General features: G+C 46.2%; 1 protein-coding gene across 1 annotated transcript; it reads right to left on the reverse strand.

The window, feature by feature from the left end:
* Positions 1–7082: 7082 nt before the first annotated feature.
* Positions 7083–18757, reverse strand: LOC125534266 (ent-kaur-16-ene synthase, chloroplastic-like). The gene is made up of 14 exons (XM_048697528.1): positions 18425–18757; positions 13402–13445; positions 13029–13305; positions 12717–12897; positions 12200–12417; positions 11997–12117; positions 11824–11921; positions 11528–11742; positions 11322–11437; positions 11137–11232; positions 10849–11064; positions 10599–10740; positions 10251–10496; positions 7083–7718 (listed from the first exon to the last, which is right to left on the reverse strand). The coding sequence occupies exons 1-14, from the start codon at positions 18705–18707 to the stop codon at positions 7383–7385; spliced, it is 2589 nt and encodes an 862-aa protein (XP_048553485.1). The 5' UTR covers positions 18708–18757; the 3' UTR covers positions 7083–7382.
* Between the last annotated feature and the right edge of the window lie 1892 nt (positions 18758–20649).

The following is a 20649-nucleotide window of genomic DNA, read 5'->3' on the forward strand; positions in this document are numbered from 1 at the left end:
CCCGGGCGTCCGGGCTGTGTGACGTGGGCCGGATTGGTGGGCCGTGAATATACAAGATAGAAGGCTTCCCCCCGTGTCTGGATGGGACTCTCCTTTGCGTGGATGGCAAGCTTGACGTTCGAATATGAAGATTCCTTTCTCTGTAAACCGACTCTGTATAACCATAGGCCCCTCCGGTGTCTATATAAACCAGAGGGTTTAGTCTGCAGGGGCAATCATAATCAGATAGGCTAGACATCTAGGGTTTGGCCATTATGATCTCAAGGTAGATCAACTCTTGTAACCCCTAGACTCCTCAAAGTCAATCAAGCAGGAAGTAAGGTATTACCTCCATCAAGAGGGCCCGAACCTGGGTAAACATCGTGTCCCCTGCCTCCTGTTACCTTTGACCCTCAGACGCACAGTTCGGGACCCCCTACCCGAGATCGGCCGGTTTTGACACCGACACAAACCTCAGCACTTCTTTGCTTTAATGCCCAGTCAAAGAGTTACTTAGTCTCCATCATTCTGCTATCTATCTCATCCTCAAATAACAAGTGATTATACCTGAAATTAAAACTCGCCAACATTAGAACAGAGGCTTTGTGTCGCCGGCTCTGTATTAACCATGCCTTCGTATTTTGCATTTTCTTCAGTTGACTAACATGTGCATGCTTTGGCAGGAAGAGGCATTGCCCAATTTTTTTATATGAGTTATTATCGTTTCTGCATAGTTTGCCCCAAGTAAACTCACTGCTTCTCCCAAAGATATCCCTCGAGGGATGACTTTCCAAGGTATTTGAAGCTTAATTGATCATGTCTGTTGCGGAGTCAAAATAGTACATTTTTTGGAATGATTGTGAGGTAAAAAATAATTGAGAAGTTCCTTTCTGTTCCCTCTTTGCAAAGGAGGTGATTTAGAAAAAGGTGCCCTCTTTCCAAAAGAGAAAACTTAGACATGTGAATCTTTTCTTTGTAGGAATCTTAAGTATTTACGAAGGATGTGAAATCATATCTTGTTTTGACTAACTGAGCAGAAGATGACCTAAAGCTTCATCTAAAAATGTAAAAAAAGGATGCACTAATTCCCTGGACTACCAACTGGCCTAAAAAGTGCTAAGACTGGTTGTAGGACCTAGCGGTGTTTGTTTCACCCCATGGTTACCACACCATGAGCTATTATTTGTTCGTCAGTGCAACTTGAATTCTAGTTTTATTCATTCGTTGTTGTGTTTATCAATTTTAAAACAGTTATGGGCGCCTATCGTTGACGTGTGATGTGATGTAATAGGGACCCTCATGATATAAGTTTGTTTGTACACCTAATTTCTTTGTCAACATTCATTTGGGACGATGTTGCAATCTTGTTTCTCTGACATATATTATATTGTTAAAAGCTCCATGTTGTGATTGTAGTTGCGGAACTCGGGATCACGGGCATGTAGTCAGAGCCCGCAAGGATAGTTTGAAGAAACCGCGATTGGATTATCTTCCTTTCTCGTTCAATTCCCCGTAGCTACTACACTACTGGTAATCTGCTATGATCCATGTCTTTGTTTTACCTTACATGGATGAAGAACATGTTATTTCACTTCATGGGATGATTCACTGAATTGTGTTTTATTTCTGGCCAGTTGTTGCCATTGTTGATGATATCTCTCTGCTCGATGGGCATGCACTTATGAGGTATTGCGTCCATCTATTCCTTGGATGAGGTGTGTTAGTTATCCAACTTCCAAAGTATATGATCCCTCACATGCTACGGTTTGCCAAACAACTCTAGATATATTACCAGTAAATTAGAGTGCCCTTGTAAACCACCAATTCGAAGAGCTTTACCTATTAGTAAATTGTGGAGGCCCCATGTAACTTCAAATCTTGAACTACCTAGATCTGTAACTTTTGTAGTCCCCTGGCAACTCAACTATCTCCGTGTTCTGTGTAACAACAACAAAGCTTTTAGTCCCAAACAAGTTGGATAGGCTAGACCCGAAATCCATATAATCTCAGAACCAACTCATGGTTCTGGCACATGGATAGCTAGCTTCCATGCACCCTTGTCCATGGCTAGTTCTTTGGTGATACTCCAGTCCTTTAGATCTCTCTTTACAGACTCCTCCCATGTCAAGTTTGGTCTACCCCGACCTCTCTTGACATTATGAACACGCTTTAGTCGTCCGCTATGCACCGGAGCTTCTGGAGGCCTGCGTTGAATATGCCCAAACCATCTCAGACAATGCTGGACAAGCTTCTCTTTAATCGGAGCTACCTCAACTCTCAGCATGCACATCTCTGCTACACCAAACTGTTGAACATGTCGCCTTTTAGTTGGCCAACACTCGGCATCATACAAAATTGCAGGTTGAATCGCCGTCCTATAGAACCTGCCTTTTAGCTTTTTGTGGCATCCTCTTGTCATAGAGAGCGCCAGAAGCTTGGCGCCACTTCATCCATCGGCTTTGATTCGATGGTTCACATTTTCATCGATATCTCCGTGTTATCTGTAACTTGTAGAAAATTGATGTGACAGATGATACATAAGGCTTTTGGAAAAGTTCTAGACAACTACAATGTTGTAGTTTTCCGAATTTCTATTGCATCTTTGGGCATGTCTAGCTAACTCACAAAATTATTTATATAGTGTGTTACTGATGGTGTAGCTTTGTACCATCCGAAAAGCAATTTTTTGCTATGGGACACACAGTTGTTTGCTCTTGACCGAAAAAAGATTGTGAAGCAGATTGTTTTGGTAAATCTTCACTGCTATAATCTTATGTACAAACTTAGACCAAGTTCCTAAGAAACCAACTTTTTTATGGAAAACTTAGGCTTTGCTCCTTCCGTGTTGCGATTGAACATGTTTTATGACGAGGGGAATTGTGACGCCCCCGATTCAACCGTACACTAATCATACACGCAAACGTGTACGATCAAGATCAGGGACTCACGGGAAGATATCACAACACAACTCTACAAATAAAATAAGTCATACAAGCATCATATTACAAGCCAGGGGCCTCGAGGGCTCGAATACAAGAGCTCGATCATAGACGAGTCAGCGGAAGCAACAATATCTGAGTACAGACATAAGTTAAACAAGTTTGCCTTAAGAAGGCTAGCACAAACTGGGATACAGATCGAAAGAGGCGCAGGCCTCCTGCCTGGGATCCTCCTAAACTACTCCTGGTCGTCGTCAGTGGGCATCACGTAGTAGTAGGCACCTCCGGTGTAGTAGGAGTCGTCGTCGAAGGTGGCGTCTGGCTCCTGGGCTCCAACATCTGGTTGCGACAACCAGGTAGAAGGGATAGGGGGAAAAGAGGGAGAAAGCAACCGTGAGTACTCATCCAAAGTACTCGCAAGCAAGGAGCTATACTACATATGCATGGGTATCAAATGGAGTAAGGGTATCATATGTGGACTGAACTGCAGAATGCCAGAATAAGAGGGGGATAACTAATCCTTTCGAAGACTACGCTTCTGGCAGCCTCCGTCTTGCAACATGTAGAAGAGAGTAGACTGAAGTCCTCCAAGTAGCATCGCATAGCATAATCCTAACCGATGATCCTCCCCTCGTCGCCCTGTGAGAGAGCGATCACCGGTTGTATCTGGCACTTGGAAGGGTGTGTTTTATTAAGTATCCGGTTATAGTTGTCATAAGGTCAAGGTAAAACTCCAAGTCGTCCTGTTACCGAAGATCACGGCTATTCGAATAGATTAACTTCCCTGCAGGGGTGCACCACATACCCCAACACGCTCGATCCCATTTGGCCGGACACACTTTCCTGGGTCATGCCCGGCCTCGGGAGATCAACACGTCGCAGCCCCACCTAGGCACAACAGAGAGGTCAGCACGCCGGTCTAAACCTATGCGCACAGGGGTCTGGGCCCATCGCCCTTAGCACACCTGCACGTTGCGTGGGCGGCCGGAAGCAGACCTAGCCTAGTGGCGTTCCAGTCCAATCCAGCGCGCGCCGCTCCGTCGCTGACGTCAAGAAGGCTTCGGCTGATACCACGACGCCGGGATACCCATAACTACTCCCGCGTAGATGGTTAGTGCGTATAGACCAAATGGCCAAACTCAGATCAAATACCCAGATCTCGTTAAGCGTGTTAAGTATCCGCGAACGCCGACCAGGGCCAGGCCCACCTCTCTCCTAGGTGGTCGGAACCTGCCCTGTCGCTCCGCCTCAAAGATCCACTCGCGGGTGCTCCTCAAGCCGACCCGTCTTTAGTCACCACATGTATCATATATAAATTATATAGTATATACCCGTGATCAACTCCCGAGTGATCACGGCCCGATAGTATAGCATGGCAGACGGACAAGGATGTAGGGCCACTGATGATAATCTAGCATCCTATACTAAGCAAGTGGGATTGCAGGTAAGGTATCAACAGTAGTAGCAAGGACAGGCTATGCATCAGGATAGGAATAACGAAAGCAGTAACATGTTACACTACTCTAATGCAAGCAGTATAGGGGAGAGTAGGCGATATCTGGTGATCAAGGGGGGGGGGGCTTGCCTGGTTGCTCTGGCAAGAGAGAGTGGTCGTCAACTCCGTAGTCGTACTGGGTAGCAGCGGCGTCGGTCTCGGTGTCTAGCGAGAGAAGAGGGGGAAGAAACAATAAATATAATGCAAACAAATGCATGAAGATGCATGACATGACAAGTATCGGTGCTAGGGGTGCCCTATCGCGGTATGAGGTGATACCGGTGAAGGGGGGAAACATCCGGGAAAGTATCCCCGGTGTTTCGCGTTTTCGGACAGACGAAACAGAGGGGGAAAGTTGCGTGTTCGCTATGCTAGGGATGCGTGGCGGATAAACGGGCTGCGTATTCAAATTCGTCTCGTCGTTCTGAGCAACTTTCATGTACAAAGTTTTTCCATCCGAGCTACGGATTTTTTTATATGATTTTCTAAAGTTTTAGCAATATTCTGAAATTATTAATAATTCGGAAATAAATGTAAAAATGCTATATGCACCCAGCATAGGGTACACAGAACTGTACCCACTGGCTGACGGGTGGGCCAGGGGTCCCAATTGACCAGTCAACATTTGACTGGTCAACAGGGGGTGGGGTCCTCCTGTCATACATCATCTAACTAATTACCGATTAGGTAGTTTAATTAGCAGATTAAGTTAATTAAGTTTAATTAATAGGATAGTTAATTAATTATATTTTCTTTTTTAAAAGTCTTCTTTTTATTTAATTTCACAGGTGCGTGGGCCCAATGGCCAGTGGCCCAGGCGGGTTTAGCGGGCGCGGCTAAACAGGTACGGGCGCCCGAGGCCTCCAGGGGCGCTGCCACGGGCCACGGCAGCGGCTGGAGGGGCGGCCTCGGCCACGGCGAGGTCGGCGGCGGCGGCGCCTGGAGCTGCAGGCGTCGGCAGGCGAGCCGGCGTGGCCAGCGGCGTAGGCGCGGGCATGGCAGCAAGCAGTGGGAGGCGGCGGCGGTAGCGAGCGGGGATGGGCCCCGGGCGCGGCAGCAGGCGAGCGAGGCCGTGCGGGGCGAGCTCCGGAGGCAGAGGCCAACGGCGAGCGTGGCTGCGGGCGGTGGGGAGCAGGAGCGCGCGGCCAGGGGGTGCAGCGGGCGGCGCCATCGAGGGGGCCGCGAGCGGAGCGGGGCAGGTCGCGGGGGCGGCATGGCTGGGCGTCGGCGGATGCAGGGCGCAGTCAGCGCCGGCGAGGACGCCACGGGCGCGGGGTCAGAGAGGGGAGAGAGAGATGAGGAGGGGGTTTCCTCACCCCACGTTGCAGGGGAACAAGCGGCGAGGCTCGAGGCGGCTGCTCGGGGGAGAGACGAGGGTGCGTTCCGGTGAGGTGGCTCCTGCGGCGGGGTCCCGGGCGGCGGCGACGCGGCGTCGGCGTCGTGGCGAGGAGGAGGCCGTCGGGGAGGAGATGAGGAGGCGTCCGGTGAGGTCCAGGTCGATGGCCGACGCGGCCGGCGCGGCGAAAAGCACCGGCGAGCGGGCGAGGCGCGAGGTCGAGCGCCCCCGATCCCGATCTGGATCGGGGAGGGAGAGCGGGGAGTGGGGGAGAGTGGGGACGTGGGCTAGGGTTCGGTCGCCCAGGGGGTTATGGGGGAGTGGGGGGGCGGCCTGGGCCTGGCCTGGTTAGCGGCTGGGCCGCTTGGCCCAGTACGGGGGGGGGGGGGGGGGGTGGTCTGTCTTATTTTATTTTTGTTTTGTATTTCCTTTTCTTTTATTTATTTTCTTTTCTGTTTTATTTTATTCCTCATTGTAATTTAGTTTTGTGAAGTACAAAAATGATCCTTAAATTGGTAATAGGAATTATACCACTGCCACAATTAACTTGGCACCTAAATATATTAGTTTGTAATTGTTTATCATTTTAAAGCATTTAAATAATCATTTTTGCTACTGTTTTAGTTTATTTAGTGCATTTAAGTATTTTATTAAGAGATGATTTCTTCACCAGCATTTATTATGGATTATTAGACACATTAGGGACAATTTAGTTTTGACTTTTGAAAACTTTAATTGTTTTGACTTTAATCCAAATTTGAATTTGGTTCGGTTCCGAGCTAACACGAGATTATCAACAATAATCGAGGTGACGTGGCATCATTACCAGAGGGTTACTGTAGCTTGATTACCCGGGCGTCACAGGAATAATTCCTCTATATTTCTTTAAAAACATTATGACGTGTTGGTCTTAATGATCCTCATATTTTCATACGGCAAAGGAACTGGATGGTTTTTTGATTCATCTGAAGCCAAAATCAGTGATGTTTCTGCCTCATATCTAGATAAAATAGTTACCCTACTATTCAAATCATGTCAATGGTAGGTTGATCTATTGAAGTTCTATCTTGATACAGTACCTTTTTGTTTAACTATTATGTCTATTATATTTGAATCTGTATGGTTTGCCCACTTGTGTATCTTGCGGTCTTTGTTTGATTAAAAAGGTATCATCAAGATTCAAGAGTTTGAGTTTGATTAATGGAATTAGGATTATATTCTAGCAGTTTGTTTGTCTTGATTGGATGTTAGACACAAGTGTTTAGATTTCTAGGGGACAAGTCGAGTCAGCCCTATAAAATAAAGTAGGCATGATGTATACTTCGACCTTAAACCTACCTTTGATCAAACTTTACGTCAGCATGGTTACAATATGAAAAGTTCTGTACTACTGTCTCTGCTTCATATAGAAATGACAACATACAGGAAATGCTTATGAAAGCTCAAACTAAATAGCCAAGAAACTGATATAGCAGAGCTTATCACTCACACTTTTTAAAGAGAATGAAAAATAAAGAGACCAATATTCCTTCATCATTAGGCTTCACATTGACACCTTTTAAAAATAAGCAATATTAGTTCCTTCGGCAACACCACCTTTTTCCACGAAAAGCGCATGATGCTTCCAAAAATCCTAATCTTCTACTTTAACATCTGATGATGGATTGCTGGTTTGGAGTTTGAGAGGCTCATAGATAACCGCATTCACTGCACCGACCATTGCTGTTGGCGAGCTAAACCCATCAATCTGAGAGTAGAACAAGTGATTTATCTTGCACATCTTCCAGAACAGCTCCTTGCATGGCCTAGGAACAACACTGTCTTCCCTAAGAACCAACCTCAGCAAGTCTCTTCGACACGAGGCTATAGATTCCTCTATTGCCTTTTTAGCTGCTTCTGTGGACATAGAACCACCACTTTGAAGAATAAGTAGCGAAACACTATTCACTTTTCCTTGGCTCCCCTCCCTCTGCAGGAGTAGGTCAAAAAGATTGTCAGAATCTCCAAGCAAATCTTAAGAGTTTAGAGTTCAAACAATATTGCAGCAATCAGTATTACTATTTATTGATATTTTTTCCCAATAGGATACAAATACCTAGCCAAACTTTCCATAAAGTTTGTGTGACTAGATATCATAATTCATATGTTTAAGTAGATTATGGATGTCTATCCCCTCTCTCTACTTCCCCCTTACTTAATAAAATAGATACTATCACGGTCGAAAGTGTTCTTCTGCTCGCGAGCTCAAAGCACCTGTGGTGAACAGTAAAAACAAAAAGTAGTAAAAAACTCTGAAATCTGGACAACAAACATTGACGAATTGTCTAAATATGTGCAATTTTTTTGTGAAGAAAAAACTTTCCTAAATACGAAATGTAAGTATCTAGACAATTCATCAATGTTTGTTGCTAAAAAGATTCAGATTTTTTTTGACTTTTTCTACTTTTCTACTGTTCATGAGGGAGCATTTGAGCTTGCGAGCATAAGCCTCTATAAGGGCCTCTTATATAGTTTTTGGGTAAAAAAATACATATATGTCACTAAAGTTCTATCTATAATAGAACTTAGGTAACAACCTGAAAGAGGTGTTTCCTTGAAAAATGTAAAACACGTTTGATTAATCTGTAACGTTTTAATCAGAATCCACCAAGATAAGCTGTGTGTAGATATCTTTTTTGATCAGTTAATGTGAAATGTAACATATAGCCTCTCAGGGCAATCATTTAAAAAGCAGACACCATTTTACATATATTAGATGTCAACCATATTTCTGTAAAACTATGTTTTCTACTTTTTCTCGGACTTGTTGGCTGTGTGCATCTTGTATCAGCCAGGTATTCGCTCATTGTTGTTGTATCTACTTGATATAACGTTTGATGAAAATGCCATTATCGAAAAAACCATTTTTTGTGAGAACTTATTTCCCACTAGAGTTAAATATGGTAGTGGAACTACTAACACAAGTAGAAAAAGGGCCTAATGTGAAGCACATCAGTCCCAGTTTGTAACTGAACCGGCACTAATGTGACCATTAGTGTCGGTTCGAACGGCTATGCATTAGTGCAGGTTCGTGTTAAACCTTTACTACCGGTTCGTGCCACGAACCGGTACTAAAGGGTGGTGGCAGGCTGGCGTCAAGCCGGGGCCCCACGAGCCCCTTTAGTACCGGTTTGTGACACAAACTAGGACTAAAGGTCTAACTTACAGTCTCGGTTTGTGTCACAAACCGGCACTAAAGGGGTCTTCACCTGTAGTCCCAGTTGGAGACACAAACCAGCACTATAGGGCAATTTTCAAACTCACCCCCCACCCCCCGCGCGCGTGTATCGTCATTTAAGTTTTGAAAAGACAAAAGAAAATGATAAAAACTTCAAAAATGAAAATCCTTCGAGATGTAGTTATGTTATTACATCTACTAGTTAGGAAAATTTAAAAACTTAAATTTGGACATGTTTTGCAAAAAATTGTGATGAAAAAGTAAAACGACCATATCTTTTCTATACGATGTTGATAAAAACGTATAATATATCAAAATGTTAAGCACGAAAATCCGCATCCGATTTTGACAAGATGAAGGCCTGTTTGCAAATTTTTAGAATCCTCAAATTCTAAAAGGAAAAAAAGTTATGCTCAAATTTCAGTTTTCTTTGAATTTTGGCTGGTCAAACTATGGTCAAACTACTTATTAATGAAATATTATTGTTACTAAATAATTATTCAAGAATATTAGTGTTACTAAATAATTATTTCAGTTTTTTGAATTTTGGTCAAATCTGGTCAAACTATGGTCAAACTACTTATTCAAGAAATATTAGTGTTACTAAATCATTATTGTTTTTTAGAATAATAGTTTCAAACTCAAACGGTGAAACGTGTGACCTAATGCTCAAGCTAAACTCCTGAGGGTTAATAGGATTGACAACTTACTATTGTCAGGAAGACAACAAGTGCAGACTTGGAAATTAGGGGGAATAGAACTCGGAAGTTAAGCGTGCTCAGGCTGGAGTAGTGAGAGGATGGGTGACTAGTCGGGAAGTTAGACGGTTTGGAATGAGTGATCCACACTTGAGCAGTTATGAGGGGTGATTAGATACTAAATCGTCGGAAATTGAAAATAGAAAAAATCAATTTTTTTCCAAAAAATCCAAAAAAATCAAAAATAAAAACCTTTAGTACCAGTTGGTGTTAACAACTGCGACTAAAGGTCCCCCATACCACGGCGCGGGCTCGCGCCACATGGTGGGCCTTTAGTCGCGGTTCGTGTTGAACCGGGACTAGGGGGCTTTAGTCTCCACCCTTTAGTGCCAGTTGCAGAACCGGTACTAAAGGCCCTTACGTACCGGTAATAAAGCTCCGTTTTCTACTAGTGTAAACTCGCCATTTACTTGTATATATCAGAAAGAGAAATATTTGTGTAATGATAATATAAATATGTAACCAATTATATTCTATGCAGATATGACAAATCATCATGTGTGTTTTTCATAAATGGTGCAAATACCTCAAAGCCTTGGGTGTCATTCAGGAAACGGCCACAAGTGCTCATTAACATGAATAACTCATTGTACTCTTGATCTTTGACAACTGACTCCGAAAGCTCTTGCCCAACGAAGTACAATGACGGGAGCACAATAGGCCCCAATATGTAGGAGACATTTGCACTTGTCATGTACTCATCCATTGTTGGCAAATATTGGCTCCACATCCATTCTGCTTCAGTCATCATAGACCTCAATGCATCTACCCACTGCAGACGAAGCTGAACTCATTATCTTAAAAAGGATGAATTTCAACATGCAATACTCAATAAAGTGCAACTCAACATTACGTGGTCATGCACAAAACTCACCAGTTCTATCAAGTGTTTGCTAACATCACGGTTTTGTACTGCAGAAGCCATTTCTCCAAGCTGATTTACTGTAGTATATATAGCACAAAATAATATTTTTACTCTCTCAGAGTAAAACTGAAGTTCTTGGTGCTTGTCCCACCTAAGACAACCATTAGGAAAGAAAAGCAGGGCATATAATATGTTAGCAAGTGCCCCCAAAAAATACTTGACAAGAAGCGGAAAAAGAGATCAAATTGAGGAACTGTACTTCTCAACTAAGGCTACAAGGTTTTCTAACTCTTCTCTTGATCCCGCAACATCGAAGAAGTCATCAGAAATAGTTGCGAGTATAGAACTTTTGGCCCAAGAAATCCGAGCATCAGATAGTCCTGGAGGGAATATGGTAGCGGAAGGACAGAGATAACAATATGTCACCACCTGTCGTGCAAATTGTAGCTGGTCTAGCCTGTTCTCTTTCACCCAACTGTGGCAAAAAATTGCGCAGATTGTTTATGAAAGAAAGTTAATAAGATGAAAGAGTAAACATGGAGGTTACCTTTCAAGATGCAAGAGTTCATCCTGGTAAATAATCTGAGAAAAGGTGAAATCTTCAACAGCCAAAGCAAGGTGGTCTTTGCTGACATGACATGGCCTGATCCAACAACATATCTGAGGTTGCTGGATATAATTTATATTAATATGATTAGATGAATAAATTCTTTTGGAAATTAAGAATCTTACAAGTATGTTGTTGTCTTCAGCATCTGAGAACCCATAACATTGAAATGTTCGATGTTCCTCCTATGGTCTAGCCGTTCCATTGTGGCATAAAAGGGAAAATTAAGGGCATACTCCACCTGAAATTACGGAAGCATATGATTAATGTAAACTGAACCCTCAAATTTAGGATCAATAATTTTCTGAATATTTTTTTTTCATGGAAGCACCTCCTCAAACATTGGCTCTCTATGAACCCTATCCGAACACAACTTCTCCAATAATAGGCTGCCTGACCAGTAGCCTATGTTATCTAGGATCAATTCTTTTTTTGATACACTAACTCTTGAAGCCTTGTATAGTTCCAACAAAGATTTTGTATCATCTAGATATCCTTGAAGTGAATTATTGAAAGTGGAGGCTTCAGCAACATGGGATAACTCATCTGTGTCAAATTGAACCTTGTCATTAGTTTAAGGCCAAAGATAAAATTAGCAACACAGAGGATTTCAGCCTAAGGAAGCACCTGAAGAAACATCATATCCATTCATCCGTAAAATACGAAACGCCATTGCGCATGTTGCTACATCCAACAAGATTTCTTCATCTCTCTGTAGCCATAAACTGCAAGCTAGATATAGTCAAGTTTACAAGCTACTAATTGAAGATGCGTACCAAATCTTTACTCATGGTCATTACCTGTGCGTCATGTCCAGGATACTTTTTATCTCACTAGAAAAATGATGAGATATTCCAATCTTCTCAAGGGAATCCACCATTGAAAGCTGACAAGATATATTTCTTGGGAACACTGTTGGTACTGCAAAAGACTAATTTGATAAGGTATTCAACAATAGTCCAAATCTTACATAGTCCTCACAGTAAATAGTACACAGTCCCACCTGCGCTACCAAATTTGCTAACGAGAAAATTTAGGTATCCGAGGGCTTTTTCATCATAAGAGTAGATTACTGCAGCAGCAGTAGTGGAAGGAGAGTTGAACAATGATCCGTTCTTCCTCTGGAATTTCATAACTTCATTCCAGTCCACCAGGTTTCCTAACCCTTCAGCAGCATAAGCCATGTATGCTTCTCTCCCATCAGATTTATCCCCTGCAAATCTGTATCAAATACATTTTTTCCAAAATGTTACTCACATGTAACTGAATGCTATTTAATTTCAATGGTAGGAAAAAGACAAGATGAATAATATTATGCCCATTTTCCACTTCAAATCACGGTTCTTCCGAAAGAAAACTTCAAAAATCAACATCATCTTCATAACAAGAAAGAGATAAGAAACAATTAGCAAATAAATTTCCCCATTCACTTTACTAGCTGAATATGAGTGAGCCAGAAGTACAAATGGGAAGGGTATGCATATACAAAAATTTCGTGCCAAAATTATCATTTGACGAACCTTTTCAGTTCAATCTGCTGGATGCTAAGAATCCCATCAATATTAGTTTGCCTAACAGGAAATTCCAAGCCCATTCCAATGGCTAGGCTAATCATACCAGGAAAAGTAATATTGAAACCTATAGGAGCAGCAATCTTCTCATCTATAGAGAATGATAATTTTCTTCCAACAAAATGTAGTCCTATCTCGCAAAAAGGAAAACATAGTCATGTCAGTACACATATTTTTATCTCAACTAGAGCTTTCAGATTGACCAAGTAGAAGACATTGAAACAACACAACACCAACAGGTAAACGAGTCCTTTTCCCAACCTCTCTTTATGTGCTCCGGGCCAACATTCCATTTCTTGAGTGCAATAACACAAGCCAATGTGGATAAGAGAATAAACTTGTGTGTTGATGAGTCGAATTCGCCGATACCCCAAGAACCATCGTCCTGTTGGTTTTGCAATATCCATTTGACACACTGAGGGAAGTGTGGAGCCCTCGGATAACCCCGCAAGGGCACCATAGCAACCCATGCCGTGTCGTATGGAGATGGTGGCAGTTCAGGATTCTTGAGCTGCTTCTTTATTCTAGCCTCCCGCTCCTAGTATGCAGGAATTGATCGTGGGTATTCTTTAGACAGTAAAATCAGGGGGCAATCTCAAACCTCAGCATTTAACTGAAACAGTGATGTTCATACCTTGTTTTGAAGGCTCGCATTTCGTCCTACCAAACTCCTCCCAGCTGTTTGTAGAAAGGAGAGTTATATTACATGGTCAATTAGGTGTTTTCGGCCAAAAAAAAGAGCATGTTTTCCGTGAGAAATCGTAGAGTGGTGGCAAACAACTAATCAGGCTACAATTGTGGTGGTTTTGTACATTTTACTCTAGCTGATGCGGTCGCCCCTAGCATAACTCCTGCGCATGGTGGACCCGCAAAAATCCCTATTTCTCTTGCTTGGGGTACTGTGAAGCAATGGTTCTCTTTAATTTCAGGGAAATCAAAAACTGAGTTGAAAAGTGTGAAATTTCAGGAAAACCTGATGGGAATTGATATTAGAATGAGTCATGTGCCAATAAATTTTTGTGGGAAAAAATTCATCGATTGGAGGTATGAGTGGGATAAAGTGGGGAGCTATAGAATAACAGTATCTCACATATATAAAATACTTGTTTTTTTCACAGCTTGTAAATGAATCGTGATATTTTCATAGCTTGTAAATGGATCGGTGGAAAATAATTATTTACTGACTTTAGCTTGAAGCATAACCTGCCATTGAAAAGAGAGCATACGCTCCCGAGCACACCACATAGTTCGGTTTCATCAATTATAGAACTGTGTATACTGACAAAAAAACATTTATACTTAAAAAATACTTTTATACGTCCGCAATTTTTTTTTAACGTAAATTACCAACACCTGTCAAATAACTGTGCACATGCATGTCTTGAGAGGAGATCCAGGTATTCAGCAGCAATGAGGGGTGGGGCTGGACCACATGGTTCAATCAAAGATACTACTCCCTTATTCCACATTTGTAAGTAATTCTTGTCATGTTTTATTTTGAAAACTTGTTATGTTATCCTCTGGTTGATCGATAAATAACTACTCCCTCGGTCCACATTAGTGTTGAAAAACGTATTACATTATGGGACGGAGGGAGTAGTACTGTATTTCTCTAACTTAATGCTGAGAAAGATCTGATATAATTACTGGGATCCATAAAATAAAAGGTTTTAAATGGAAAAGATCCCCATCGGACCGCTGTTAGAATCAACTAAGATCCCTCCCGCTAAAAACAGGAAGACAAGGAAACAAGTAAGCGGGAGTTTCTTACCTGAACGAATGGCTCATCGCCTGAGTACGTGCTCCTCACGCACAATGAACAGGGAGGAGAACGATGACGGTGGTGAGAGAAGAACTCGGGGCGGTGTGCTCCGATGAAATCATGCTGGGCTGCGGGGGCGGAGGCAAGGCCAAGAGGCTGGTTTCTTCGGTGGTGGTGTGAGCGAAGCGAGTTTGCCAGCAACGGCGATAGCCCAGCAGGGAGGCAACTAGACGCGTGCGGCTGCCGTGCCAGGACGGCGGAAGATGCCCCGGCTACTCTCGGGCTCGCCATCGAGAGGGTCGCTCAGCTGAACGCCAGAAAGCATCTTGTGTTCTGTTTTAAACTGCATGCATATGGGCATTTTTAAATAAACTGCATGCATATGGGTATTTTCAAATTAAGTTGACAACTACAATGGGTATTTTTCAAATAAACTGCATGCATATGGGTATTTTCAAAGGGAAAAGTATATTTTTCGTCTCTTAATTTTTTTAAAGTTTGAAATGATTCCTTAACTCTAATACCAGCAAAATCTCGTCCTTTAATTTTTAAAACCGGATATTTTTCGTTCCTTGAGTTGCTTCGGGTGGTTTTGTGCTGACATGGCATATTTTTGACCATTGACCTCGCCACCTCATTGTCCACCTCAGCTTGGTCTTTCCCCTCTCATTCTATGCCCATCGGAGCACTTCACTGCCCGCGTCTGCTCCGGCCGCCACCTCCGTGTGCTTCGTGTGGTGGGATGCACGTGCACTTCTCCATCGCCTTCGCTGAGAGAGGCATGGACTGGGACAAGAGGCTGCTCGCCTGAGCGACTCTGACACGGAGAACGACGGGGGCTGCGGTGGAACAGCGGACGTCGTCATTGAGGACGCACAACATGAGTACGGCAACCGGAGCGCTGGCCTGGTGGACGGCGTGCTCGTCCCGGGTTGGATGGCCTATGCCGCCACCGCGGAGTCCGTGCAAGCCCTGAGCTCCTCCACCTCCGGCAAGTGCGTTTGTGTCATGCACCGGGAGTGCAGCAGGCCACGGGGCGGAGCTCGACGTTGGCGCACAGCAACTGTTCGACAGAATGCCCACTAGATAGGAAAAAAGGAAGACGAGGAGAAAGAAGAAGGGTGAGGCCACGCCCTGGAAGACCGAATGCGCAGCTTCCTTCATCATCGTCATCTCGTCCTTCCCTGTCTCTCGTTGAAGTGGCACGGTGGCCACGCCCTGGAAGCCAGTGTCGGCACATCCACGGCGAACACATGCCGGACGCCATTGTGCATGCCACCTCGCGCTCCGGCGTGTGCAGCAGCAGCAGGCTGAGCACGTCTGCGTGGCTCGCGGGACCGTCGAATGCCGTCGCGGTGCTGACAATCAGTCTGTAGACGAGCCTTTGGCATTCATAGCCAGCCTTCGTGTGTGCGTGCTGTGTTTCCGGCCGGTTGGCTGCGTGCGTGGGAGTGGTGCGATTCTGGCCGGTGGTAAATCAATTAGCTTAGCTAGCTTCGCACTGGTGGATCGTTCAAGTTGATTGCTGCTCTAAACGTGTGCGTCTTGCTGTATCAATCGGAGCTAACTACGTTTGTGCAAGATGGGCGAGGCGGAGGAGCATAGCTCCATAGAGGCGAGGCCGCGGCCGGAGCAGACACACGTGGGCCGTGGCGAGGTGCTACGGGGGGGTGGGGGGGGGGGGGGGGGGGGGGGGGGGGGGGGGGGGGGGGGGGGGGGGGGGGGGGGGGGGGGGGGGGGGGGGGGGGAGAGGAGGAAGACAACTCGGACAAAATAGAGTAGAAAGAACGGACCCCCCGGCCCCCGCGTCGCTCCGCTTGGGGCGACTCGGGTGGCGACCAACCCTAGCCGCCGAACCTTTCCTCCCGCCTCCCCCTTCCCCCCTCGCCGCCGCCCGAGGAGACCTCCGGCGCCGTTCGCGGGGTCGTCAAGGACGGCAGCGGCGAGGATCTGCTGCTCCCGCCCGGAGGGCTCCGGACGCCGAGGCGGCGGCCTCTGGTGGCGAGGCGGCGTTGTCTCTTCTGCAAGCGGCGTCGCAGGTGGTGCCCCTCCGTTTCCTCGGCCGCGAGGGTGGCGAGGGACGGCGGGAGCTGTCGCCGGCCGCAGTGGGTGTTGCGCCCTCCTCGCTCGCGGCTGGATCTGAAGGCAGTCTCCCTCCCCCACGCAGCACTTTGCCCCGCCGGATCTGGTCGTCGGTGGCCTCTGGCCGCCGGATCCGTTGTCGGGCTGCCTGGAGGTGCGGACCGAACCGGGAGAAATCCTTGGCTGGGGTGCTCTAGCCACGACGGCGGCGACACCGGCCGGTGCCGTTCCCCTCCTCGGAGGCGCCGTCGAGGTTCGTGCCCTCTCCCTCCCGCTCCATGCCCAGGAGAAATCCCATGTCTTGCTGAGACAGGTCGACAACGGCGCGGCGTGCGCCGCCTCCTTCTTGAAGGTGCCGGCTTGGGCAAGGTGGGAGAGTGTTGTGGTGCTGGGCGGTGGTGGCTGGGTTGCTGCGTCTTCGGCAAGGGATTTGGAGCATGGTGCTTTTGTCTCTGAATTAGTGTTGGTCCGTTGTCCTCTCGATGGTCGTTGGCCGATCTGTGCTTGCTTGCTCAACGTCTTTGCCTCGGGCAGGGAGGGGATAGGGATCCTCTCCTTTGTGTTGGCAGCAACCAGATGCGGCTGCAAGGCCACGAAGCTGATTCTGCGGGTTATTCTGATTCCAGTTATGGATGCTCCATTTTCTCCTTGCTGTTTGTTTGTTCAGTGACAGCTCCCGTGTGCAGTTTTTCCTCTTCGTGCTTGTATCAGTGGGCTGCGGTGTGGACTTTCATCTGGTACCCTTCGTGCAGCAGCGTGTCGAGCTGAGTATCACCCTTGGTGCCCAGAATCATGCCCTTTCCTTGCTCTAGGGAGGGCAATTTCATCTTCGGGCGGTCCGGCGCCTTTCGAGCCAAGGCGAGGGGCAGGGGTCCCCTCCGGATTTGGAGAGGAGTGGCATGGTTTCGATGTGCACCTTCCAGGGTAGATGAGGGCTCGGTTCATCGACGTTGGGCAATGGCTCCGCCTGAAGTTCCCCTCTATTTGTCCTACTGATTATAGTTCACTTGGAGGACTCCGTCGACTACAAGCTAGTGCTTATTCTATTTACTTCTATAGGGCGTGTAGTCTTTGGTGCTTGTAAACTGCTTCGGCATCATCGTGTACCTGCAGTTTGTTTTCTTTTCTGTTTCCGGTTGGTTGTATCGGTGGCCTTGTGTAATCCCTGGCCGGTTGATGGCTTTGTTAATTTAAAGTCGGGCTCTTCTTGAGCCTTCGTTCTAAAAAAAAGAGAGGAGGAAGACGAGGTCAACGGTCAAAACCATGCCATGTCAGCACAAAACCATCCAAAGCACTTTGAGGGACGAGAAATATCCGGTTTCAACAATTGAGGGACTAAATTTATCGGTTTTAGAGTTGAAGGACTATTTCTAAATTATCGGAATAGTTAAGGGTCGAAAAATATACTTATCCCTTCATAGAACTGTTTTGTGGGGAAATACATAAATTACCAGGCACCTTTCAAACAACTATGCACATGCATGCCTTGAGAGGAGGGGTGCCCAGAGCTGGACCGCATGGTCCAATCAAAGATACTCCCTTATTCCACATTTCTAAGTAAGTCTTCTCATGTTTTAATTTGAAAACTGGTTATGCTATTCTCTGGCTGATCGATACATAACTATTTCTCTAACTCGATGCTGAGAAGCGTCTGATATAAATATTGAGATCCATAAAGTAAAAAGTTTAAAATGAAAAATATCTTTATCGGACTGCTTTTAGAATCGACTAGTTATTTGTATATGTCAACTCCCTCTCCCTCCCTCTAAAAAACAGGAAGAAAAGGAAACAAGCAAGCGCGGGAGTTTCTTACCTGAACAGGAATGGCTCATTGTCTGAGTGCTCCTCACGCACAATGAGTAGAGAGGAGGAGGACGATGATGGCGGCGAAAGAAGAACTCCGAGCTGTGTGCTCCGGTGAAATCACGCTGGGCGGCGTGGGTGGAGGCGAGGCCAAGAGGCTGGTTTCTTCGGTGGTGGTGTGAGCGAAACGAGTTTGCCAGGAACGGCGACGACGCAGCAGGGAGGCAACTGCGCGCCTGCCGCCGCCATGCCGGGACGGCGGAAGATGCTCCAGCTACCCTCGGGCTCGCCATCGAGAGGGTGGATCAGCAGAACGCCCGTGAGCCGTGGTGAAATGCTCAAAAGGTATATGCGTCGTCTTCGTATATATATTGTTACTATAGAGAGTAGAGACACTTGCTATGGAGTATATGCAGCGATAGTAGCCCAAAGTAGCTAGCTAGGCAGCATCATGCATGCCGGGGTTGGTACGTGCGAATGCTAATCAAGCATCTTTTGTGTTCTGTCTTAAACTGCATGCATATGGGCATTTTTAATTAAGTAAACTGCAAGCATCTGTTCTGTCTTAAAATACCCACATGCATATGGGCACGTGGGTATTTTCAAATTATAAGCTGACAACTACAATTAATGGGTATTTTCAAGTAAACTGCATGCATATGGGTAGCAGTTGTTTTGTTTTGTGCAGGGAGCCAAGGACATATGAATCAGATAGTTAGTTTGTTACCCCCGATCTCTGCACTACGGTGCATATCTATGCAGCTACAATTGTGCATGCTCATTAACAGAACAAGGGACCGCCTACTGAAAAAAATTCAGCTTCGGTCATTTGAAACGAACCCTATCTAGCCGCTGATCGAAAATGAGCAGTGAGCACCTTTTTCTTTCCCCAACCGTCTTTTCCCATGAAATTATTCATCTTCTTCCTCTCCTCTCCCACGACAGACTGGTTATTATCTAGATGAGGCTGTGTCGATCTTGAAAATTTTGTTGATAGAAAACAAAGAAATATATTATATCTGAGTCTAGAGTCGCCAAAAGAAATAGAGATGCTACCTGCCAATGATGGATGGAGACTGACCCGGTTGGATGTATGTCAATGAACGGAGTCAAGTAGAACAATTATGAATAGACAGTTGGTGTGGAACACTTGATGCCGTTAGCTAGTTAGGCAGGAGATCCTTTAAGCTGAAATTTGTCTTGCTGGGACGAATCCTTGTCCATTTCTAATCATTTCGCGCGCGCAACACATGCTACCTCTATCACTACACGTGAGTACGTATGCAGCCTCGCCCTGATTTGCAACGACGTAAGCAAACCCAGCATGTGTACATCACTAGCTACATCAACATCGCGGAGCTAAGCTCGTCGTTTACTGTTTTCTTTTTACCATCAATAATACTCCCCGGGTCAAGAGCTTTGCGCCCGAGATCTGCAGCTAGTCAAGCTTTCGTCAACACTCTGGCCGCGGATCAGTCGGACTGGAAAATCGACCCCCGCGTCGCCCCCACTCAGGCGACTCGGGTGGTTCCTCAGCCCTAGCCGTCGCCGGGGCCGAACCCACTTACCTTCCCTCACCCTGTCGTCACTGGGGGACGCCGGCGGGATCCGCCCGGGGCTCGACAGCGGTGGCGGGGATCCTCCTCTCTCCTGCATCTCACGGGTGATGCGGGGCCCTTGCGCGTGTGGAGGCATGGCAGATCCGGCGATGCGGCGGTGATGGCTGGCCCTGCCACGGGCGACGGCGACTGCATCGTGTTGGGCAGCCCGGTCACGAGCGGCGGCAGGCGGAGGCTTGCCTAGTTCGGGCGGCGGAGACTTATGCTGCGGCGGTGCGTTATCTGGCATTGGACCGGCTGAACTGCTCGGCAGCACCTCCGGTCAGATCTGTTCTGGCTAGTGCAGCCGGCGGTGGTGGTCATCTTCATCGGAGGTGGTCGGCCTGAGGCTGTGTTGTCGGATCTCGAGATCCGTCATCTAGTCCCGGCTGCGAGTCGGGGAAACATAGTTGCCGGTGAAAACCAAGCCGACAGCAGGTGATGTCGGCGTTCTGCGCCTTTACCTTGGTGAAGGCATCGTCGAGTAACTATTGTCGACCCACTCGTGCTGCTCCGGGGGAAACCCTAGGATCTGGTGTTCTAGATCGGACGATGGCGGCACTACGGTGTCATTTCTCTCTTGGGAGTATCGTTTGTCGAGCATCGCTGGAAGGCAGAGGCAGGAGGCAGAGCGACT

Source organism: Triticum urartu, chromosome 2 (genome assembly GCF_003073215.2).
Source record: "Triticum urartu cultivar G1812 chromosome 2, Tu2.1, whole genome shotgun sequence".
Taxonomy (NCBI): Eukaryota; Viridiplantae; Streptophyta; class Magnoliopsida; order Poales; family Poaceae; genus Triticum; species Triticum urartu.